Source organism: Leucopleurus acutus (genome assembly GCF_964270905.1).
Source record: "Leucopleurus acutus genome assembly, chromosome: 16".
Lineage (NCBI taxonomy): Eukaryota > Metazoa > Chordata > Mammalia > Artiodactyla > Delphinidae > Leucopleurus > Leucopleurus acutus.
In genome coordinates this window covers 58,882,986-58,908,336 of record NC_139158.1, presented here as the reverse complement: position 1 = coordinate 58,908,336, position 25,351 = coordinate 58,882,986, and the positions used below count along the sequence as shown (strand labels likewise).

Sequence of the window (25,351 nt, the reverse complement as noted above, 5' to 3'; positions counted from 1 at the left end):
AGCCGTTCTCACTGTAAGGTTGGGATAAATGCTAGTCAAAGTTTCATAAACTCTGAAAACTTGGCTGCTGGAAGACAGCTGAGGAAGTACTTGTTTCTAAAGTTCCCTGTGTTGGAAGGTGAAGAATGAAGGCCCAGAGAGGTGAATCAACTCCCGCGCAAGCAGTCACCCAGCTGACAAGCAGCCAGGCTGGGCTTGCAACTCGGGTTTCTTCTTCTTCTTTTTTTTTTATTTTTTATTGGAGTAGGGTTGCTTTACAATGTTATGTTAGTTTCTGCTGTAAGCAAAGTGAATCAGTTAGACGTATACATCTATCCTCTTTTTTTTAGATTTCCTTCCCATTTAGGTCACCACAGAGCATTGAGTAGATCTCCCTGTGCTATACAGTAGGTTCTCATTAGTTATCTATTATTTTACTTTATTTAAAAAAATTTTTTAAATTGGGGTATAGTTGTTTTACAGTGTTGTGTTAGTTTCTACTGTACAGCAAAGTGGAGTTCCCTGTGCGATACAGCGGGTTCTTATTAGTTATCTGTTTTATACATAGTAGTGTGTGTATGTCAATCCCAATCTCCCAATTCATCCCACCACCCCCTTTCCCCCCTTGGTAACCATATATTCGTTCTGTACATCTGTGTGTCTAGTTCTGCTTTGCAAATACGTTCATCTGTACCATTTTTCTAGATTGCACATATAAGCGATAATATACGATATTTGTTTTTCTCTCAGGTTTCTCCTTTTTTCATTCTCTTTTAACTTTTTGTCATGGAACAGTTCAGACTTTCACTAAAGTAGAGGAAAAAGTAAAATGAACTCTTACGTACCCATCACCGGCTTCAGCCATTACCCACTCAAGGCCATTCTTGTTTCATCTCTGTCCCTTCCTCCACAGATTGTTTGATAAATCCCAGACATTATATCATTTCATCCCTAAATATTTCAATATGAGTCTATAAAAGACTAAGACTAAGAAACTCAGATCTTTTGATCGCTAGTCCAGTGCTCTTGTCATACTGCATCGTGGTTGTGTTACTTATACAAGAATCATAAGCCTTAAGTTGAGGGAATGAATAAATGAATGAATGAATGAAAAGCAAGAGTCCATCTTTATTCTTTCCAAGAAGAAGTTAGTTGCTGAAGTTCTAAGGGGATCTGTTTAGAAGACCAGGACACCAAAAGAGAGCTTCAAACCGTGGACTCTCAAGTCAGGCAGCAGCAGCTGCCCATGAGTTCTGGCCAGAAATTGCCTGCAGGCTGATTTTTTGCCCGTCCCTCACCACTGACAAGCCCCAGAGCCTCAGTTTTCCCTGTGAGTTGGGGATGATATGTGAATTAGGGGCAAACATGGCATGTTAAGGAAAGCACTGTTAAATTCATATACCACTTGATACCCCTAGGGGGATCATTGTCACAATTATCATCCAAATCACCCAGAAAGACAGAAAATCCACTTGAAGGAGGCTCCCTGGCTTCCTTCCGTGTCTCCTTATCTTGTCCCCTGAACTCTGCATGTCACTCTCTGTGCTGATTTCTTTGGGGTTTTTTCCTGCCCAGATCAATGCCAATGATGACTATGGTGTGGTTTCTGGGAACTGGAGTGGTAACTACGTAGGTGGCCAGGACCCGAGGAACTGGAATGGCAGCGTGGAGATCCTCAAGCGGTGGCAAAGTTCTGGCTTCAGGCCAGTCCGATACGGCCAGTGCTGGGTCTTCGCTGGGACCCTCAACACAGGTACTCTGAGTGTGATGTGCCTTTCCTGGGTGGGCAGCAGTGGGGTACCCCAAAATACCACCTCCACTGCACCCCAAGTCCTCAGACTGCCCTTGACTTGCAGCGCTGCGGTGTTTGGGGATTCCCTCCCGAGTTATCACCAACTTCAACTCAGCTCATGACACAGACGAAAACCTCAGCGTGGATGTGTACTATGACCCCAGAGGACGGCCCATGGACAAAGGCAGTGACAGCATATGGTGAGTGTCTGACCCTTTCTGAGCACCACATCTGAGCAGCTTCTCCCCAGCTCTCCCCAGCTCCTGGGACCCAGCTCCAAACAGGAGTTAGGAGGCAAGTACCATATCAACATATGGTTTAGAGTGGAAATGCTATCACTTCTTGACCTTTTGGCTAAGATCAAGTGTAAAATGAAAATGCTGAATCTAGCAAGAATCTAGCAAGACCCGAAACAGCTCTTCTCAGAGTTCTGCAAAATCTGATGGTCTACTTTATCTCGCCGCCAGATGAAGGCTGTTATACCAGTGCAAGATATGATTCCTGGGTTCTTCCCTGAATTTGTAGCGCCCACTAGACCCTATGCTACTTTAGAAGATAAACACTGAAACTATTGATTTTCTAGTAATAAATATAGACTTATGTCACTTCAGGCAACCCATATGACTTTTGGGTTTTCTTAGAGAAAAGCGACACATTTTCTCTTATGCATATATACTTGCTGTGTATCATGGTTGATAGAATAACATGTTAGCTTATTCTGGATTCCAACTGAACAAAAAGAAGCTTTCTATGTAACTGGGCATATGTATTTCTAACCATAAATATGCTATGTGCACACGAATCTATCCACACACATATGTATGTAATATATAATAAATGTCAACTGGAAGTAAGTTATCTAAAACTTATAGACATATATTCATAACTTTGTATAGCTGCATATATACATAAAATAGATATTGTTACAGCTATTTAAGATTAAACCATATGCCACGTTATTACCAGATGGCAACTGAAAATAATTATGTCTATATCTGTATATACACATAGATATCTAGGTGTCTATGTATATAAAGTACTACATGCATATGTCAATAATCCATTGTTTGAATCCATTTCAAAGGCTATACACACACATAATCCCTCACATGCATATACTTGTCTAGATAACCTGATAACAGATGCCATCTTATTTCCAGATGTTCAACTTTGAAATGGTCTATAAAAAAATTCTTTATTACTTATTATTCCCAGAATAAGTAGATCCAACTTTACTGAATTGTACTCAGGGTAACTAATAAAGTCAAAGCAATAGTAAAATGAACAGAAAAAGCTTTGGAAACAAATAAACAACACCCCACACCAATAATGGCACTAGGTAGTGTAAGCAGCCCCTCCCCTCTGAAGGGAGGGAGGAGTATGAATTCACTCAAGGTCACATGGATTCTAGGGTTTAATGGGGCAGAGAAAGCTTATTTCAGAGGTTCTTTCTTAACCTGCCCGTACACAACGTTTCTCTCTAGTGGCACGGCTACTTACAGAGAGGTTTTTTTCCCAGCTTCTCATAAATTAAGGTCTTTTCTTCTGTCTGTTTTTTTCTTTTGTTACTGTGTCCAGAATCCCATTGTAACCTGTTCTGATCCTTGGGGCAATGACAGTCCTGACTTTGGCTTCCTTCACAAAAGGAGATGCTTGGTTCAACAAATGACTGATTTGGGGAAGGGGAGGTCCCCTTTGGCGTAACCCTTCTGTGATCATCCTGCACACTAGCAACTGCAGAGAGACCAGAATGCTTAAGGCTCAGTCCCTCCACTGAGAGCATATCTGGTGCTGCTAGGAGATAAGGAGTGGGGAGGCCATTAGTAGAAGCTATTTAGCAATGTGGGATGGTGTGGGGTATGCCAGGTGCGTGATTCAGACAGTAAGCACTGTGGGAACTCAGGGAGGGAGCCATCAAGGAAGACTTCCTGGGAACAGGAAGGTGGGGCCTTTAAGCTGAATTTGTAATTAGTCCTGAGATCTCTTGGTTCCTGGTTCATGCTACCACTCCACATTAGCTTCATAATTCATTCCAAATATAATCACCTTGGGGCAAGTCTGGGCCTGTGGAGACATTCCAGGGTGTCTCCACTGTCATTTCTCTTGGCCTCATTGCAGGGTATTGGGCCCTAAAGCTGTGATTTTTCCTGGGAGTCTCATCCCCCCTCATCAGAACCGTCCTCAGAAAGCAGTGAGAGCTCTGAGTCCCTCCCCACCCTCCTCCCTACCAGCTGTGGGTGGGGAACCTGCACTGGGTGGTGTGCAGACAGGGAATCCTGAGCGCTAGTTCCAGCCCCACTACCATCTGGCTCTAGAACTTGTGAAAGCCACTTCATGTTTCTGGTCCCCAGTTTCCCCAGCAGTGAAATATAAAGGTTGGCCTGAAACTAGATGTTCACTTAAGTCTTTTTAATTATTTTATTTTCTGCAGCTTCAGTTTGCCCCACTTTTTATGTAAGAGCTACCCCTCCCAAGGGAGCTATTGCATCCCTTCAACATGGTTCCCACCGGGGGGTAGTGGGGGAGCTATCCCACGAGTCATTTTCTGCATAGAGTGGGATTCCTAACCTATTATTACAAGGACAGTTTGGGTTTGAACAGAAATCCTTCCAACTGAATCTTTGTATGTTGTAAATGTTAAAAATTGTTAGAACCTTGTCCAGATTTGCTTAAAGTAATAGAATGTAAGGATCAAGTGAGGTTAAGCATCTGAAAGTGCTTAATAATGATAACAGCAGCAACTAATAATTTGCTGAGCAATTGTTGTGTTCCAGGTAATGTTCTGAGTGCTTGCATGTACTCTTCAGAAACAATGAAGTAGGCACTATTATGAACACCCCATTTTACAGTTGAGGAACCTGAGACACAGAGTCATTCACCCAAGGGCAGGTAACTAGAAAATGGTGGAGCTGGGATTTGAACCCAGGCGGCTTTGTAAACTATGAAGCACCAGAGAGATGCCAAAGAATGTTATCACTATTCCTGACTGATGTTTGAGAATTCAGACCGCTTACTTTGAGATTTTCCAGAAAAGGAGTGGCTGGACACCAACCAGGTGGAAAAGCTGGGTTCTTAGGTTCACACTTAGGCAGCAAACGCAACTTTTCTATGATACTAGATGCTGTCTCAGCAGCTCAGTGGGGAGAAACAATTTGCCCAAAGTCAAACTGAAATAGCATCCAAGTTGGAGGTGGACCTAGGTGTCTGTCAACATGACTCTCCCCAGTCAAAGAACATTAGAGCTGGAAGGGATCTTAGAGAGAGACCTACTCATTTCATAAAGGAGAAAACAGAGGCCCAGGGGGAATCACTGGTAAACAGCTGGAGACATTCGGACGCTCTAAGTAAATGCCTAACTTTACATAAATTCCTTAACTTTTCTGTACCTTTGTTTCCCATCTGTAAAATGAAGGGCTAGGTCGGGGACCTCAAAAATTTCTTCTAGATCCTTCTTTTTTTTGTTGTTTTTTTGTTTTGTTTTGTTTTTTTTTAACATCTTTATTGGTGTATAATTGCTTTACAATGGTGTGTTAGTTTCTGCTTTATAACAAAGTGAATCAGTCATACATAAACATATGTTCCCATATGTCTTCCCTCTTGCGTCTCCCTCCCTCCCACCCTCCCTCTCCCACCCCTCCAGGCTGTCACAAAGCACCGAGCCAATATCCCTGTGCCATGCGGCTGCTTCCCACTAGCTATCTACCTTACTACGTTTGTTAGTGTGTATATGCCCATGACTCTCTCTCGCCCTGTCACAGCTCACCCTTCCTCCTCCCCATAACCTCAGGTCCGTTCTCTAGGAGGTCTGCGTCTTTATTCCTGCTTTACCCCTAGGTTCTTCATGACATTTTTTTCCTTAAATTCCGTATATATGTGTTAGCATATGGTATTTGTCTTTTTCTTTCTGACTTACTTCACTCTGTATGACAGACTCTAGGTCTATCCACCTCATTACAAATAGCTCAATTTCGTTTCTTTTTATGGCTGAGTAATATTCCATTGTATATATGTGCCACATCTTCTTTATCCATTCATCCGATGATGGGCACTTAGGTTGTTTCCATCTCCGGGCTATTGTAAATAGAGCTGCAATGAACATTTTGGTACATGACTCTTTTTGAATTTTGGTTTTCTCAGGGTATATGCCCAGTAGTGGGATTGCTGGGTCATATGGTAGTTCTATTTGTAGTTTTTTAAGGAACCTCCATACTGTTCTCCATAGTGGCTGAAGCAATTCACATTCCCACCAGCAGTGCAAGAGTGTTCCCTTTTCTCCACACCCACTCCAGCATTTATTGTTTCTAGATTTTTTGATGATGGCCATTCTGACTGGTGTGAGATGATATCTCATTGTAGTTTTGATTTGCATTTCTCTAATGTAGATCCTTCTTTGAATCACATTACAGGATCCAGTGGGGTCCATTTTCTTCTAAGCCATTCTGCTCATGACAGTGGTTAGGCTTAAAAGGCACAAGGCTCTGGAGTTTTCACTTCTTCGGAGTCAGGACACTCTGGGGGAAGCTTCTTTAATATGGTTCCCTTCTACACCACTATAAAGGAGGTTTCTGAGACCTGCAACCAAATGATTTGGAACAGTTCGGCCAAGGTTATCTTTACCTTGGCATTTCTGGCTCATTTGCTTATTTCATTCAACTTGGTTCCCCAGTTTCTCGAGTCACAGACTTGACTCTATTTGTAGCCTTTTATAGAGCTCCGAGGTGGAAGGCAGATGGAGATTTCCCGGCCCTGTGGTCAGGGAGGTGGCGTCGGTCAGTTCTGGAGATGAGCTGTCAGAACCCATACCCCCAACTCGAGCCCTGGCTCCTAATGCGTCTCCCCATGGCCACCAGCCTCCACTAATACTTAGCTAGTCCCCAACGTACCTGGAGTAGCTTGCTCAGACCCACAGCAAGGAAACCAAGGCTGCAAGAGTGTCCAGGTTCCACAACAATTCAATTCAGTGAGCATGGTGTAAGTACTGCATGCCAGACCCTGCACTGGGCACAGGGCACCAAGAGGAGTGAGATACAGGAATCTTGCTAGAGGAGTTCCTAGCTGCATGAGAAGCTGGGTGATTACTGAGCAGAGTCAAATAACTGAATCATGCAAGATGCAGAGATAGCACAGAGGTAAGGTTGGCACCCTCTGAGTATGTTAGGAAAAGATTTTCTGAAGGAGGTGGTATCTGAACTGCATTTGGAAGGACAAATAGGCAGAATGGGTAGGGATTTGGGTCACTTTCTAGAGAGGGTCTCCTGACCCCGTGAATTCAAAGGTTAGCATAACTCAGTTGCTGTCTCTAGGGGCGGTGGTTTATAAACTTCAAAGGTCGCATTAGAACTGATTTGAGTGGAGGGAGCTGGGAGGGCAGGGAATCTGCATCTTTTTAAATAAATGCCTCAGTCTCTCCTTTTCCTAAACTCCTACTCCTGAAACACTCAAGACAGGAGCAGAGCCCAAGGTTGGGAGGTGGGAAAGTATGTGGCACACAACCAGAAACAAACCCGAGTGCATTTGAAAGGCACATACATCCCAAGTAGCTGTGAGCAAAGTGCTGGCTTTCAAATGATGGAGGGACCAGGATGAACTTTTATCTGCTTTGTCTTAAATTCCTGCCTTGCAAATAAGTATTCAAACATAGCTACTTACCAATCTATCTTAACCAACCCGCCCTTCTCTGGGGCTCTCTGCCAGGAATGAGATGAATGTGAAACATGGTGTTCTCCCTGTTTCCTCATCCTCTGTTTCTCCTTTCACCCTTCTAGGGTCATCTTCCCACACTCCTCTTACTTTCCTGGGTGAATTCTAACTGATCTTAAGGACCCAATCAAAAAGGCATTTTGTGGGGCTGCCTGGAGATAATTTTTATGATGACTTTTTTTTCACAGTCATAGGAAATCTCAGAAGTATGTAAAGTAGTTTTCTATCCAATCTTTTCTTTATTAGTTGTTGTTTTTATAGAATTGGGATCATACATTTTACAAAGGCATGGGTAAAAGACGGAGCATATGATAGACACATCCCACTTTTCTCCACACCTGGAAACCAACCACTTCATAGTTTTAAATCGTGTGCTTTTGACTAAACATGGTATTATGAACATTTTCACAATGTCATTAAATAATCTTCAAAAAATAAGATTTTAAAAGTATCATATTCCATTGAATGGTTAAACCATTATCTCTTTTCCTGCTATAAACTATCTCCTATTCCCTATGTTACCTATCCCCATTTTTTCCTACTGTAAATAACACAGTAACGAGCATTGTTATATGTAAATCTTGAGCATGTCTGTGATTAGTCCCATAAGAAAGATTCCTAGTAATGGTATATGCTGGGTTAAAGGGAATGGACATTTTAAAATCATCTAGTGCTGTAGCCTTCCAGAAATTTTGTAATGACCTATGTTTCTTTTTTTTTTTTTTTTGAATTTTATTTTATTTTATTTTTTATACAGCAAGTTCTTATTAGTTATCTATTTTATACATGTTAGTGTATATATGTCAATCTCAATCTCCCAGTTCATCCCCCCCATCCCACGCCCTGCTAAAGATGCACTAAACATTCTTTTTTTTTCACACACACACACTGTATTTTATTTTTATAAGAGATAAATAAACTGACACCAAGCATTGTAAATGGATGACCACAACAAAAGCAACAATGATTGCAATTACCAAACATGAAACACACTCATACTATGTCATAATATTGACATTCAGTCCAGTAATCCTCCACTGTAACAGCTCCTTTACTTTGCAGTGATAATTGATTTGTACATTTTTTGCCTCTGAGTCCTTGTGAGATTTTTTTTTTATTCAAACAGAAAGTCACAAAAATTATAATCATCCTCATCAGTTCACTCAGTCCCATGTAATTCATTTTTTTTTATCTTGATCTCTTGTTTTTGTATCCATTCAGCAAGCCTGTGTCTTTTGGTTGGAGCATTTAATCCATTCACATTTAAGGGGATTATTGATATGTGTGTTCCTATGACCATGTTCTTAATGTTTTGGGTTTGTTTTTGTACGTCCTTTTCTTCTCTTGTGTTTCCCACTTAGAGAAGTTCCTTTAGCATTTGTTGTAGAGCTGGTTTGGTGGTGCTGAATTCTCTTAGCTTTTGCTTGTCTGTAAAGCTTTTGATTTCTCCATGGAATCTGAATGAGATCCTTGCCCAGTGGAGTAATCTTGGTTGTAGGTTCTTCCCTTTCATCACTTTAAGTATATCATGCCACTCCCTTCTGGCTTGTAGAGTTCCTGCTGAGAAATCAGTTGTTAACCTTATGGGAGTTCCCTTGTATGTTATTTGTCATTTTTCCCTTGTTGCTTTCAATAATTTTTCTTTGTCTTTAATTTTTGCCAATTTGATTACTATGTGTCTCGGTGTGTTTCTCCTTGGGTTTATCCTGTATGGGACTCACTGAGCTTCCTTGACTTGGGTGGCTATTTCCTTTCCCATGTTAGGGAAGTTTTCGACTATAATCTCTTCGAATATTTTCTCTGGTCCTTTCTCTCTCTCTTCTCCTTCTGGGACCCCTATAATGCGAATGTTGCTGCATTTAATATTGTCTCAGAGGTCTCTTAGGCTGTCTTCATTTCTTTTCATTCTTTTTTCTTTAGTCTGTTCCACAGCAGTGAATTCCACCATTCTGTCTTCCAGGTCACCTATCCGTTCTTCTGCCTCAGTTATTCTGCTATTGATTCCTTCTAGTGTAGTTTTCATTTCAGTTATTGTATTGTTCCTCTCTGTTTGTTTGTTGTTTAATTCTTCTAGATCTTTGTTGTGCAGTTTCTTGCATCTTCTCGATCTTTGCTTCCATTCTTTTTCCAAGGTCCTGGATCATCTTCATTATCATTATTCTGAATTCTTTTTCTTGAAGGTTGCCTATCTCCACTTCATTTAGTTGTTTTTCTGGGGTTTTATCTTGTTCCTTCACCTGGTATATAGCCCTCTGCTTTTTCATCTTGTCTATCTCTCTGTGAATGGGGTTTTTGTTCCACAGGCTGCAGGACTGTGGTTCTTCTTGCTTCTGCTGTCTGCCCTCTGGTAGATGAGGCTATCAAGAGGCTTGATGGGAGGGACTGGTGGTGGGTAGAGCTGACTGTTGCTCTGGTGGGCAGAGCTCAGTAAAACTTTAATGCACTTGACTGTTGATGGGTGGGGCTGGGTTCCCTCCCTGTTGGTTGTTTGGCCTGAGGCCACCCAACACTGGAGCCTACCTGGGCTCTTTGATGGGGCTAATGACAGACTCTGAGAGGGCTCACGCCGAGGTGTACTTCCCAGAATTTCTGCTGCCAGTGTCCTTGTCCCCATGGTGAAACAGAGCCACCCCCTGCCTCTGCAGGGGACTCTCCAACACTAGCAGGTAGGTCTGGGTCAGTCTCCACCGGGGTCACTGCTCCTTCCCCTGGGTCCCGATGTGCACACTACTTTGTGTGTGCCCTCCAAGAGTGGAGTGTCTGTTTCCCCCAGTCCTGTTGAAGTCCTGCAATCAATTCCCACTCGGCTTCAAAGTCTGATTCTCTAGGAATTCCTCCTCCTGTTGCTGGACCCCCAGGTTGGGAAGCCTGACGTGGGGCTCAGAACCTTCACTTCAGTGGGTGGACTTCTGTGCTATAAGTGTTCACCAGTCTATGAGTCACCCACCCACCAGTTATGGGATTTGATTTTACTGTGATTGATTGTGACCCTCCTACCATTTCATTGTGGCTTCTCCTTTGTCTTTGGATGTGGGGTGTCTTTTTTGGTGAGTTCCAGTGTCTTCCTGTCAATGATTGTCCAGCAGCTAGTTGTGATTCTGGTGTTCTGGCAAGAGGGAGTTTGACCTGTGTTTCTTTACAGTACTGACAGTATGTGCTCTTCCTACTCATATCATTGGTTGGTATTATTTATCATTGTCTGTTTGTTTACCTCTTATGGTCTTATTCCTTCTTTCTTGTTTTGGAGCTGACTTTGTAACTCTCCCCTTGTTCTCTGAAGGATGTAGCAGGGTCACAGTGCACCTGATCAGTACTTAGGGAGCACTTCTAACTCCTGACAACTGTATAGTGTAGAACTCCCAATCTGGTCCCCATAGGAAGCCTTGCAGGTTTCATTTTACAGCATGCAAAACAAAAACAATCTTTTCCTGATTATAAAACACTAAAAAAATAAATTAGTGAGAGTAATAGTAATATAGTTACCCAAAGAAAAACACTAACAACATTTTGAGGTAGATCCTTCCAGACATTTCATTCTGTTTTTGTGCATTGAGTGTTAATTACCCAAATGAGACCAAGTTAAATAGTCTATTTCATAATTTTTAATATCTTTCTTGTCAATAAATTAAAAATTAGAAGGACAGTATAGTTTAGTAGTTAAAAGCATGGACCCTGCAGCCCTCTGCCTGGGTTAAAATCCCACTCTGCCTATTTACTCACTTTGAGACCTTGAACAAGTCACTTAACTTCTTCTCTGTGCCTCAGTTTCTAGAACTGTCAAAAGGAGATAATAATTATTCCTATCTTATATGAGCATTGTGAAGATTAAATGAGCTACTATATAAGACAGAAAACTTAATAATATTCTGTGTTGACACAACTGTATTAGCTATTAGTGTTTATATAATATACATATTTTTAAATATCTATTTATTTTGTAAATATAGAATTACAGAAGTAATAAGTAATTTTCATTATAGAATATGAAAACATTACAGAAATAAATAATGTGCAACTTAGTTCATATGCACCAAAATCTGTCCATGTGCACAATATATACACCAAACCATTATTTAAACTGTGGTTATCTAAGATAATAGAATTATGGGGGACTAACTTTCACTGCTTTTTTTAATGTATAATTTTCTAAATCGAAATAGTTTCATCTTATTAATATGTTTTTTATAAGCTTCTACATATACACACTATTTTGTAATTTTTTTTCTTACTTGGTCATATAAGTTAGACATCTTCCATGTCAGTGCTAGATTAATTTTCCGCATTCTTTTGGACAACTGCGCGATATTCTCCTGCATGGCTGTGCCACAATTTATCTGACCAATTCCTTATTGATAAATTTTTCCTCCATTATTTTTGCTATTACAAACAATGCTTCAGTGAACATCTTTCCATGTACATCTATGTGCACTAATGTGAGGGTTTTTATAGGAGAAATTCCTAGAAGTGGAACTACTGGCTCAGTGAGTATATAGGTTTTTAAAGGTATTTCAAACTCATTGCCAAATTGCCCTTGACAAATGTCATACCAATTTAAACTCCCACCAGCAGTGTATAACACTGCTTGTTTTCCCACACAATGATGAGTATCACACAACAATGTGTATCATCCTATGCTTTCATCTTTGTCAGTCTAATAAGTGTAATAGTATTTCTTTGTCATTTTAATTTTCTTTTAATGGTGGTGAAGTTAAAACTATTTCCATATGTTCAGTGATCATTTGTGTTGCTTATGAAAATTGCCTGCTCATTGTCAATTATTGACATGTTTGACTTCCTCTTTTTTGTCTTTTTCTTTAACCTCTTTATTGGAGTATAACTGCTTTACAATGGTGTCTTAATTTCTGCTTTATAACAAAGTGAATCAACTATACATGGACATATATCCCCATATCTCCTCCCTCTTGCGTCTCCCTCCCACCCTCCCTATCCCACCCCTCTAGGTGATCTTTTGTGTCTTATTGATTTGTAAGTACTTTATAATATTCATTATAGTAAATCTCTGTCTAGTATACATGTTGCATATATTTTCCCTGCTTAATGGATTTTTTTCAATGCTTTTTTCTCTCTTCTTCAAATTGGATAATTTCTACTGATCTGTCTTCAAGTTTGCTGACTCTTCCCTCTGTTTTCTCTATTCTGCTAGTAAGCCATCCATTGAATTATTTAATTCCAGATATTGGTCTTTTTCCCAGTTAAAATATTCCATTTGGTTCATTTTTTCATATTTTCTATTTTGCTGCTAAGAGGCCCCTTCTTTTCATTTGTTATGATCATATTTTCCTTTATTACACTGAGAATAGTTATCATAACAGCTTTAAAGTCTTTATCAAATAATGCCAACACCTGGATTATCTAAGGGTTAGTCCCTGTTGATTGTCTTTTACCTTGAGGACAAGCTACATTTTTCTGGTTCTTTGTATGTTGAGTAAATTTGGATTGTCTCCTGGACATTGGCTTCTTCTTGATTCTACATTTTGTCTTAGCAGTCTACCTGAGGTAGACTCAAACTGCAAATTCTATCTCACCTATGGTGGACAGCAGCCCAAATTTCAGTTCATTTTTTGAATTTTTAGCTGGACTACTTGTAGTTTGCCTCATATATGCCTAGCTCAGAGGTCACCCAGAAGCTTAGGCAGAGTTTATATACAAATCTGGGTCCCCCTTTCTGATTCTTTCCTTTCTAAGACTTCCCCTTCATTCTCTAGCAACCCTGGTTAACCCAGGCTCAGTTTCTTATCTCCCCAGGTCAGAAAGATGTAGGCTGTCTGTTGGAGTTTTTACTGCCCTGCACTTTACCTCAACTGCAACCTGTCCTTAGGGGCAAGGGCACCAAAGTCAACTTGCCCCGTGCTGGCCCCTTCCTAAAAGTTTTGGCACCCTCCCAAAATCCTCCTGCTTTGTTTACTCTCAGCTGTCTTTTGTATTTTTTTCCCCAGTTTATTGTTTTCTACAGAAAGGACTGTCTATTATGAGCTTATTCCCATGCTGGAAACAGAACTATAGTTTGTTTCTTTGTTTTTTTGGTATATGCGAGTTTAATATTTTTACCTAGTCACATTTATCATTCAGAAGTTGGTTCTCTGCTTAAAACTATCTTCTCCAACTCATGAGTATAACAAAATTTTTTTTCAATTTGGATAGAACTTGAATTTATGTCAGACTTACTTACATTTTCTTCTAAGTTGGACTCAAAACTGCCAAGCCAATGTTTATGTAGTTGCTGTGGGATTGGAGAAGGGGAGAGTAGAGGGCAGAATCAAGAATGCATAAAGCTTTGGCTAACTGGTTATACCTGCTGAGGGAGGGGACAAATGACTGAGACATATAGATTGGGAGGCAAGGGGCTGCCATGGATGAAGAACATTTTAAGACTGGCATATGTCATTCTTCAATCTGGACCTCAGCCCAAGGGCTTTGTGGCTCTTAGCCAGACCTGGCACTCTTGCTGCAGCCCCATTCATTTTCATCCCACACGAAATACAGTAGTGTCCCCCAACAGGATGCATAGGAGAAAGCTGTGTGGGTTTGCTTGCTGGATTCTGGCTCTAACCTAGATCTGTTCTGCTCCTCAGAAAGGCAGTAGAACATGGTGGTCAAGGACCTAGGTTTTGGAGTTAGGCATACCTGGGTCCAAACTTTGACTCTGGCATTGTTAGCTGCTTAACTTCTCTGAGCCTCAGTTTCCTCTTTTAAGAGATGTGCATAAAAATAGTCCCATTTAACAGTGCTGTGAGAATTTAAGTGCGACAATGCTTGCCAAGGTCTAGCACAATATCTGGCACAGATTAAACTCGCTTGATGAGTATCAGGGTGCTGCACTGTCAGATCAGAGATGTGGTGTTTTGCCACTCCTCTGCTGTGTGGCCTTGGCCAAACTCTGTAGTCTGTGGTTCTGTCTGCAGGAATTTCCACGTCTGGAATGAAAGCTGGTTTGCACGGACTGACCTAAGCCCATCATACAGTGGATGGCAGGTTCTGGACGCCACCCCCCAGGAAAGGAGCCAAGGTAACCAACCCTCTGACGGCCCCCTTCTCTGGGTTTGGCTCTAAGTCATGACCTCTCGATTCTTTATAGTGGTGGACAGCGGCACAGCAAGGTCACCCAAATCCTCTCTACCTCCAGAGGGAAAGGAGGGATTAAAACAAAACTATTTGGAAAGTAGATTTCCCTCCTAACTTTCTTGGTTCAGGCTGCTATTAAAATGACTGCCATACCTGCACTCACATGGCTGCTGCAGAGGCCCTGGCACATGCCCTGCAGCAAGGGAAAGGAGCCGTCCCCTGCCAGCCATGATTCTCCTGCACCACCTCTGGTAGCCCATCCCTCCCAGCACAGAAAGCTTCCAGGTCCCCATTGCCTTGGGACTTAACCCAAATTCCCTGGCTCAGCTCCAGACCTCCGTGATCACGGCCCCCATCACCTCTCTCACCTTCACACGTGTCCCCTGCCAGACCGAGCTCTCCTTCACGCAGGCTGGCCCGGCCCCATCCCTGTGCTCCCACCTCTGGCCACTCTCCCATCAGAGCTTGGGTCTCAGGCTCTCCGGGAACCTTTCCCCTTCCCTCCCCTGACCTCCAGAGCATTCCTGTCCGTTACCCTCATTTTCAGTTGTTTCTTTCAAACTTAAAAAAAATCATAAAGGTCATATAGGCACATGGCTTAAAAAAAATTCAAATCATTCTAAAAGGACTTACAATGAAAATGAAGTCTTACTCCCTTCCCCAACTGCAGCGTCTCTACCAGAAGCAAGGAACGTTAGATTTGGGGAACTTGGGTGTGAAGAGGGTGACCTTCCAGATATTTTCTAGGCCACTATTCAACCTTTTCACTGCAACCCATTAGCAGCTATAAAATCAAGTTAATGGGTTGTGACTATCATTTTAAGAAATGAAATAGAATATCATGGAAAGGGGTGGGGAAAAGGAAAGGAAAAGAAAATATCAGGGTGCATTGGACATTAAGAATAAGAATTGTCCTGTGGAATTTTTGTTTCAGGGTCATATATGTGCCATGATGAATGATTTGCAGAGTAGAAAAGAGGCAGCCCTGAGCACAAGAGAGCAAGACTTTCCCCTTTAGTAAACAGACTGAGGGCAGTGGGTCAGCACAAATTATGCACCCACAGAATACAGGATTGGGCCGTCTTCTGTGGAGGTGGAGTCTCACCAGAGCGCTATTGCAGAAGATAACAATAGCCCCGGAGTGTCCTGCTGAGTGCCCCAAGAAGGGGGCAGACTGTTGGGGTTGAAGGAGTTTGGCGGGGTAGAGGCAGGGGAGTTGGGTGGTCATGGGTGGCCCCCAGAGGAGCAGGCTATGGGGTGTACTGTTGCAGATGGGCCTGGGTTTGGCATGTATCCAACCTCTGCACCCTGGCCCCCAGGGGTGTTCCAGTGCGGCCCTGCTTCAGTCATCGCTCTCCGAGAGGGTAATGTGGACTGGGACTACGACATGCCCTTCATCTTTGCTGAGGTTAATGCCGACCGCATCACATGGATCTACAATGCCTGGACCGGCAGCCTGAAGAAGAATTTCTCAAACACTCGCACCATCGGCAAAAATATCAGTACCAAGGCGGTGGGCAGCAACTCTCGCATGGATGTCACCGAAAAGTACAAGTACCCAGAAGGTAGGAGGGGGTGTGGATGGGCTGTGCCACCCAGGGCTTAACGGTGGGAAGACAGCTCTGAGGTGGAGAAGGAAAAATTGCTCATACTCCTTCCGCATTGTCAGCCAATTCTGCCTGAATGGTAGGACTGCTCCCTGGCATCTAATGCCCAGCTCCCCAGACTGTTTCCCATGGGAACAGTCATGAAAAGACACTGTCATGACACCGTCATGAAAAGACACTGTACCACTGGGAATTGGCCATAGGACTCAGGCAGCTGCCAGTCCAGCTCATCTCCAGCTGTGTCCCTTTGCCAATTACACAACTGGGATGACAGCACCACGATTGAACATCACAGGGAGAAACATGGCCCCCACGAGAGACCCCCCGAGGGCCTCTCAGTCAGCCCACTCCCCTAGCCTCTAAGAAACACAGGCAGGAAACATTCTCTGAAAAAAGAAATGGACAGTCCCCCAAGATGTGGGCACTGCTTCGTCTGCTTCAGAGGCCTCCCCAAAAGCCAGATGAGGTGGGCTTACACCATGAGGACAATGCCCGAGTCCCTGAAATCTTCAGCATCCACATGAGTGCTGGTCTCCCTAAAGTCACCTAGAAAAGTCACCTAGTTGCTACGAGGCCACCTTTAACACAAATTACATTTGTTGCTCTATTTAGGAAGTTGCTTTCAGAGTCAGAGACTTATCTCTTTGAGGAGTCTCAATAGTGACCAAAGTTCTACATTTGAAGGTGATGTTCATTTTTAGAAAGAGGCAAAAGTGAATTAATGCTTGCTCTAGCAGGCCAATCACTCCTTAATGGGGTCAACATGTCACTCTTTCTAAAATACTTGGAAATAGTTCTTTCAGCTGATCCTCACTGTTGGTTCTGAGGTGTCAAGAAAAGTGCTCTCATGAAGGTGCCCACGTGCCCCCAACGTGAACCCCACAGCTCCATACCCTGCTGACTGCTGTTGTTGGGTGCCATTTACAGAAGAGGAAAGCTGAGCAGGGGAGTGGGCTCCAAGTCCAGGTGGCTGAACCTCTGGGTGTGGTATTTGTGGCCATTTTGAGGCACGACTCTAGGGTGATGAGATTGGTGCCCTCAGTTGGACCCCAGTCCACCTATGTAGGCCATTCCCCCCAGCTGGGGTCAGATGGGCTTTCTCTCAGTCAGTAAACAGGTACTGAGACCTCCCCAAGTGCCCACCCACGCTTGGCTCTGGGAGGCCAGGAAGCATCCCGCAGATGAGCCCCTGCCCCTGCAGAGCTCACAGGCCAGGGGGACAGGCCGGTGTGTGACAAGAATTCTCAACAGTGTCATGATGTAGAAACAAGAGTAGGGGCCAAGGAAAAGATAACCCCGGGCAGGAGGTGAACTCCATCCTACCCCTCATAACTGTGCAACCTCAAGCAGGATGCTTAGCCTCTCTGATCCCTCGTTTTCTCACCTGTAAAATGAGAAGAGCGAGGCCTATCTTCAGTGGGATTTAAATGAGCTAGTGTACAGAAAGTGCCAAGGGCAGTGCCCGGCACATAGTGAGGGCTTAATAAATAGTGATGATTTTTGTCAACTTGAACATCTGCAACCTCATTGGAATGACCTCCCAGAGGGACTTCTGAAGTGCACTGTTTACACGGTTGTGTGATTCTGTGGGGTTCCTTACCTGACTGTCACACCTTGATTCTGCTTCTTGGGGGCTCCGGCTGTCCCAGCCAAACCTCCTGAGAAATGGGAAGGGGCCACGGCCAGGTTGTGGGATCCCTGCAGGAGCCCTGGTGATGACCTAGCCCCTGTGTGACAGCAGGGCTGATCACACCGCCTGCTGTTGATCAGTCCTCCTTACCTAATGATTCCAGCTTGTGTCTGATGGCTCCAGGGAGGAAAAGCTCATAAAATGGGCTGCTAAGCATTGGCGCAACAGCAACACCAAGGGAGAAAACAGTAGCAGGAAGCTTGGTCTTGGGTAAGCCTGGCAGGTGACCTATGTAGCTATGTAGGCTCTGAGCCTCATTGTGCATAACACACCTGCTTCGAGGTTCTGGGCACAGAGGCTCAGCTCCCTGCACAGCCATCAGACCTGGGTGTGGACTTACAGCTCAGCTAGAGAATGGGAATGCACCAAAAGGAACCCAGCCCACCAGGAGCCATCAGCCTGGGTAACTGGGCTGCCTGTCTTCTTTTCAGTAAGCTGTGCGGGAGGAACTACTAGACTCAGGTCTCGATTTCTGGGGACTGGCCTTCTTTCTGCCCCTAATTCCCAGATTACCAGTCCCTTGGACCAGTCGCTCCTCCTCTTAGGGCCTTAACTCTAACAGTTGGCCTCTGGGGTCTCTGCCAGTTGTTACATGTAACTTATGGGAAAGACCTCACTAAATTGTAAAGTGCTTCTAATAAGTCATCTGATGCCTTAAAATTTCATAGGTTGGTTGTAAAGCGCTTCTAAGTAAGTCATCTGATGCCTTAAAATTTCACAGGTTGGTTGGGGAAGTTAGGGGGCGGGGGCAAAAGTATGGTCATTCTTTGTGTATCTTTGTCTGTGTTCCTGGAAGGACAATACCTTCTCCTTGATAGTGGGTCTATCTTCAGGTCAGGCAGGGAGCCTTATGTGCACTGTGTGGTCTACCCGGGCTCAGAGACTTGGAGTTGGCTCTTAGCATCCCAAGAGCCGTGATTTTTAGGCCATGATCTTGGCCATTCTCCAGGGACTGTTTATAGCACCACATTCAGCAGCACCCATGACCCAAGTCAGAATCAGAAACCCAACCTGTGGTTCAGCCTTTGTGTTTATGAAACCTGAACTCTCTCGACAATTTAAACTAGTCATAACCTGGAACCACAACAACTGTGGGAAGTTCTCGTCAACTGACATGGACAAAAGTTCCACTCTTCAATTCTCAAAGCATCTTTAGAAACAAAGCAGAATAACATGGTAAACTGGTTTGAAAATTTTTTCAGTGAAGTTAACTCTAAATCATAACCATTTTTTCACTTATGAACTTATTGTAATCTTTTTTAGCTCAGTTTTTGTTATTTTTAAATTATCTGTTTTTTCTTTGTCTCACAAAGGACCATTTATCAAAAGAAAGAAAGAAGGAAGGAAGAGAGGAAGAGAGGAAGGAAGGAAGGGGGCAATCTAGCCTAATTAGCCTAAGCAAAATATCAAGCCATAGAGTAATTTTATGCACCTTTCCCTACATCTCCATGGAAATTTAGAGCTGATTGGAACAGCTGGGATGTGAGCCTCGTATTAAGGAGGATGAAATGGAGACCTGCAGAGGTCAGACACTTGCTTGAATCAGAATCGTTGGGCAAGCAGCAGAACCAGTGTTAGTTCCAGGCCACCCTTCCAAGCAGGATGCTGTCCTTTGTCCAGGTTGCCACCGCATCCCTGAGGTGCTTCTCTCTTTTCCCACCACACAGGTTCCAGCCAGGAAAGGCAAGTGTTTGAAAAGGCTTTGGGGAAACTTCAACCCTCCATGTCACTTCGCGCAACATCTGCAAGAGTCTTTAGTAGAGAGGAACGGGAGCCCAGCATCTCCGGGAAGTTCAAGATCACTGACATACTGACAGTGGGCAAAGAAGTCAACATGGCCCTGATGCTCAGAAACCTAACGGGTGATTCGAAGACAGTGACGGTGAACATGACAGCCTGGACCATCGTCTACAATGGCACACTTGTACACGAGGTGTGGAAGGAGTCCGTCACCCTGTCTCTGGGTCCCAAAGAAGGTAACTCATCCTGTAGGTTGCTGGGGTACCATGCACCCAAGGTAGCTGGTATTCTCTTGGGATTGGAGAGTTCCTGTTGGAACCGAGTCAATTGATTAAGGAAGGAACAGCACGTGGCCTCTGTGGTCAAGCCTGGGGTTTTGAAGTTTTGGAGGCTGCTATTATGGTGAATAGTGCAAGTCAGTGTGGTGCTAACCCGAATCCTTTTATGCCCTGGGGGAAGAAGGCGGGAGGCTTTGGCAGTTAATAGACACACTGCAAATACCCCTTACAGGTACATACCACATTGCCCAGTGGGCAGAGTACTTCCTTATATATTCGTAGGTACTATCACATTTGACCTTCTAAAAGGACAGATTTCAGTATTCCCTTTTACAGAGGTGGAAACTGAGGCTTGGAGAGATTGTGACTCGCTTAAGAGATTGTGTCATAGCTAGCAGGTGGCAATGCCAAGTCTTGGTCCTAGATTTCCTAATGCTAAATCCAGTGCCACCACCCATTTCCTAGGTTTTATTGCTGCCACCCCTCTCCCATACCAGCTGCCACCCTACCCCACCCCTCCCCACCACGCAATGAATCACTTTCTGAGTTTGACCCTAGAAGGGTTGCAATATACCACAAGGTCTTGAACCCTCTCCAATGTTCCCCCACAGTTGCCAATGGGTGCGTGGAATTTCTTGATTTCCAGCGACAGTGATAGGTTTTCTCGGAGGTCTGAGCCTCTGGGAGGAACCATGACTTTGTACTCCTGGGTAGCATAGACAGGAGGGGACCAAAGTAGAGGAGAGAGAGTCTGGGGCTGTGGAAGGATTAGAATGCAGGTGTGCCAACAGTGGCAAAATCCTTCAAGCTGTTATGAAAAGTCCGGACTTATACAAAGCAGATTGACAAGGGTGGGGTGGCTATTTGCTTCACATAAGGAACTAATAAAAACTGATTAATTACACAGCCCATCTTGAAGGAATTCTGTCTGCAGAGAAACTGCAATACCTCTGTATTACACCTGTCAGAAGGCAGCATCCCTAGCAACCTCTCTTCTGGCAGAATGTAGCAGAAATCTTCCCCATACCAAGAGCAACTGCCTGGCTCTTATTTACCTTCAAAGCTCAAGGGAAGAGCTACTTCTGTAGAGCAAAAATAATTTACGTGAGGTAATGCTTTCTAAAAATCCATACTTCTGCCAGAGGCAGCAGAGTGAAATGGGAAGGAGAGGAAGGAGGCAAGTGAAGTGGTTCTGGAGGCCTGACATCATCACCTACTTTCTGGGCGACACTGTTAAGTCCCCCTCTTTTGCTGAGCCTCAGCGTTCACTGTCCAAGAGGGCAGGACCAGCTGATGCAAGGGCCTGCGTCTCCACATTTGGGGCAGGCTAGGTAAGTCCCTCCAGTGCTAAAAGCAGAGACAGCTCCTTCCTCACAGACTTTCCTCAAGGGGTGTATGACCCTGTGGATGCGGGGGCCCCCCCCAGACCACCCAACATGACTGCGTAAGGGAGGGGGGAGTGCCCTGCACCCGCTGGAAGGGGAGGACCCTCGCTGCCTGCCCTGTGAGTCAGAGAGGGGCCTTGAAGCTTAGGGAGGAGCCAGATAAAGGGAGGAAAGCTGGGGAAGGCCTTTCCATCTGAGGGGACCTTGTGAGTCAAAGCTTGGAGGTGATAAGGTACCTATTTTGTCAAAAGGACAATGAGAAGCATGGGAGGGAACGTTCTTTTGAGGGGGAGAGTCACGAAGGGCCGTACTGAGGGGTCTGAACTTTATTCCTGAGGCAGCGAGGGGCCGTGGAAGATTTTTGAAGTGACGTGGAAGAAGAGTGACATGATTTGGGGTGGGGGTGGAAGTGCTTCTAAAGCCTATCTTCCGGTGTGTGTGAGTGTCTTGGAAGCAGGGGAGACCAGAAGTGGGGAGGTGGTCCAGATGCTGTTGCCACAGAATCCCAGGCTACTGGATGACCGGGGAGGACCCAAGCGCTTATTTAGCCCTGGCTTCCCTTGCTAGTTATTACTGTGTTGTCATCATTACTGTTTTCGTCATTGGGCAATGAGTTAGTACTCGTATTCTTCCCCTGCCCCTTAGAAGGAAACTTGCCCTCCGATATTTTCCAGGACAGGGAGGAGGCTTCAGCCCCTATGAGCCCATCCAGCCAGAGTCCTGGGCTGCCCCTGGCCCCTGCTCTGCAGCCTGCACGGAGCAGACAGATGTTTCCCACAGGGCCTGGCAGGGAGGGCTCAGGCAAGCCTGGGCTGCAGATGATCCCAGCCAGCTCGCATCGACTTGGCTTGGCATCAGCTTTTAAGGTTTCGACCCCACTCCCTCTCACTCTGCTCCCTGGCTTCTCCTTCCAGAAATACAGCATCCTGTAAAGATCGCATATGCACTGTACGAGAAGTACCTGAAGGCAGACAACATGATCCGGGCCACAGCCGTGTGCGAGATCAGCGACGAGACCGAGGTGGTGGTGGAGAGGGACATCATCCTGGAAAACCCCACCCTGACCCTGGAGGTAAAGGGGTGCTGAAGGGGTGCCTCTCCAGCCAGCCCAGCCCTCCCAGACTACAGAGAAGGCCCTCCCCTGCTGATGGGCCCAGCTCAGCTCCAGCCTCTGCCAAATGGATCAGTCAAGAGTTCCAATCAGAGTAGCGCCCTTGGGACTTCCCTAGCGGTCCAGTGGTTAGGACTCAGAGCTTTTACTGCAGGGGGCACGGGTTCAATCCCTGGTCAGGGAACTAAGATCCTGCAAGCTGTGGGACGAGGCAAAAAAAAAAGTAGCCTCCTTGCTCCCTGTCTGGCAATCTCCACAGGCACGTTGCCCTGTGGCTTCTTTGGTTGCAGCTCTAGACCCGCTGGGGATGCCAGCTGAGGATGGCCAGAGGGGCTCTTCAGCTCACTTGCTCTGGACATCTGCTGTGTCCTGGGCTGTGCCAGGCTTGGGAATCACAGGGGGCCACAAGGGGTGGGTCCTGACTGCAAGAAACCCACAGCCCAGCCCCTGGACACACTTGTAGAGCAAATCCGCAATGGTCAAAACTCATGTGCATCTCCCAACTCTAGACCCCAGAGTTACAGAATTGTGGACTGTTGGAGAACTAGTCTCAAGCTCCCATGTCCTGCCATTTCACATATCAGTAAACTGAGGCCCAGAGAGGAGAAGGGAATTTCCAATTACTGCCAGAGCCAGGGCTAGACCTCAGGCCCTTTCCAGGGCACCCAGCACACCCACAGCCAGCAACAGCATCTTCCCAGTGGTTGAGAATGAGGATGCCTCAGTTTTTGGCTGCAGGCTCTGCTCCCAGGCTCCCTCTCAGGAGCCCAGGCATCTGGGGGCTTGCAGGTTGGCGTGAGGCACTTGGGGCCATTCTGTTCCTTCCTCAGCACTGGGGCTGGAAGTATTTGGCTGACTCCAAGCCTGTCCCTGACCACGCCAACCCCAGCCCAGTGTGGAGGCTGCCAGAGCCAGACAGCACACATCTGAGGGGTGAGAGCCTGGCAGGGAAGGACAGGCAGACGAATGGGTCAGGAAGATGGGGTCTTCCCGTGGGATCCCACAGAGAGCTTCAGGGGTCCTTCCGAGGCTCCTCCCGAGTCTGCTGTACCATCTGCACCAGCGGTCTAGACAGAGATTGCCTTTTATTTTCCATCGCAGTGCCACTAGCCTCCCTAGCCCCAGATTTCTAGAGTACTTGTGGCTGCCCTAGCCCCACCCTCCCTAAGCTACACCCCAGCTTCAGAGGTTCCTAATGTCAGACAGAGGGCAGGGGGACCCAGGGCACCTGCTCCATGCAGCTAGCCTGCAATAGAGCTCTTTCATTGTCCTGGTTAGTCTAGACTGTTCTTCAGAATGGGGGGAGGGGGGTTGTCCATCACCTCCAGGGCCAGGGAGGGAGGGCCACCCCTGTTGTGGGCCCATCACACTGGTTGTGAAACAGAAACAGCCCCCCACATTGGGCAGGACTAGAACAGAGCTTCTGGGCTCCAGGCTCACCTTCTTTCCTGCCCGCCGAGTTTTCATCCTCAATCCATGATTGTCCCCTGAGTGTAGAAGCTTCTCCTGCTTCCCAGGACATTTCCAAGAAATGCACCCCGTCCCTGTAGAATGACAGGCAGCAAGTGTTGTTTCCCACTCCTCAGGCTGCGAAATGAAACATTCTGCATAAAAATTATCAGTGTTTAAATGAAGTTAGTTTTTCCCCCATTATATTCCCTTATCCAATATCCTCAAACCTGCTTATAGCTTTCTCTTGTATGCAATACTTTTACTCTACATCTTTTAGACTTCCATATCAAATCAGCTTTGTCTTTCAAGAGAGTGTAACATCTTTTCAAAGGAAATCAGAATACACACAGCCTGGAAATATTCCATCAAAAACTTTCTTATTTAACCTTTTTAAAGGGCATCTGCTCTTTCTTCTTTGGGGCATCTTGGTGTGAATTTGCTCTTATCACAACCTCTCCTTACTTCAGCCTTCAGAGAATCAAGACAATCTCATCTTGATTGAATGAATCAATGCATAGCTCACTCAGAGCAGGACACGTGGGTGATCAGTATGAAAAGAGAATAATTTGGGTAAAATCCTATTATCTTACTTGACGCTGATCGGGAGTAGGTATTGAAGACTTTAGAACCAGACCATACAATCTGAACTTTGTTCCAAAGGGTGATGTCCTTCACGTTGGCCCATGACCTACTGACAATCAGACACAGTCTTCTGGTGGCTCTTATCCTCTTCTTTGGGTGCATGCACAGATTTAGGCCAATAGGACGGGGTGGTAAGCAGCAATAAAGAAAAGAAAACAAATACACGAAAATCTCAAATTGAATATCAGCGTGAAGGATATGGCATCGTTTATGTACCCTTGTGTCCCAATGGCATAAAATTATGCTTCACTCTTCAAATCGTGTCATACACTTAAATGAGTTCCATGGGAGAAATTACGGTATAGATCATGGTCTCTAAAATGTTTCAATTATGCACAAATTATTAGCAGGCATTGCAGGGTCTAGCAAGAGGAGCAAATGGCTCTGGAACCAGAAAGGCCTCGGTTATTGAATCAACCTGAACTGCAGATTTATTACTGTAAAATGATTGCAGTGAGAATTGGTGGCAAGAAAAAAAAAAAAACCAAATGAACAAAAAGTAGCGGCCTCTAACAGAGAAAAGAAATCCACCAGTCACCCAGTTTCTGTTTCTGTTTCCAAAACGCCTTCTTCTGCATCCATGATCTCATTTGGTCCCTTGTAGCCCAGGGAGGGAGGAGGGGAGGGATCAGCCCTCTTTATCAGCGTGAGAGTCAAGGCCCTAGGAGACGATGTATCTGCCCAGGCTCAGCGGCTTATCAGCAGGAGCACAAGGTTTCATCTTTGGGAGCAAATAGTCCAGGGTGCTCCTCTGACCAGAAACCTAGGTTTCTCCAGCCCCTGATCAAGGACCCTGTGCAGACCACATGTGGCATGTCCTCGGAAGTGGCGGCTGCCCTTCCTGAGATGAACTAAGAAAGGGCCCGTGAACCTGGCTGGGAATTCAAGCCCT

At 45.0% G+C, this 25,351-nt stretch overlaps 1 protein-coding gene across 1 annotated transcript in view; it reads left to right on the top strand.

Moving 5' to 3' along the window:
• LOC309972649 (protein-glutamine gamma-glutamyltransferase E-like) overlaps window positions 1–25,351 on the top strand; it is a gene marked incomplete at its 3' end in the record, with an annotated part of 30,249 nt that overhangs the window by 3,972 nt on the left and 926 nt on the right. Inside the window, exons 4-9 of the mRNA XM_082856435.1 lie at window positions 1,555–1,732; window positions 1,836–1,971; window positions 14,395–14,498; window positions 15,874–16,119; window positions 19,519–19,827; window positions 22,169–22,326. Of these exons, the coding sequence (XP_082712561.1) occupies window positions 1,555–1,732; window positions 1,836–1,971; window positions 14,395–14,498; window positions 15,874–16,119; window positions 19,519–19,827; window positions 22,169–22,326 (1,131 nt within the window). The remainder of the gene's footprint in view (window positions 1–1,554; window positions 1,733–1,835; window positions 1,972–14,394; window positions 14,499–15,873; window positions 16,120–19,518; window positions 19,828–22,168; window positions 22,327–25,351) is intronic.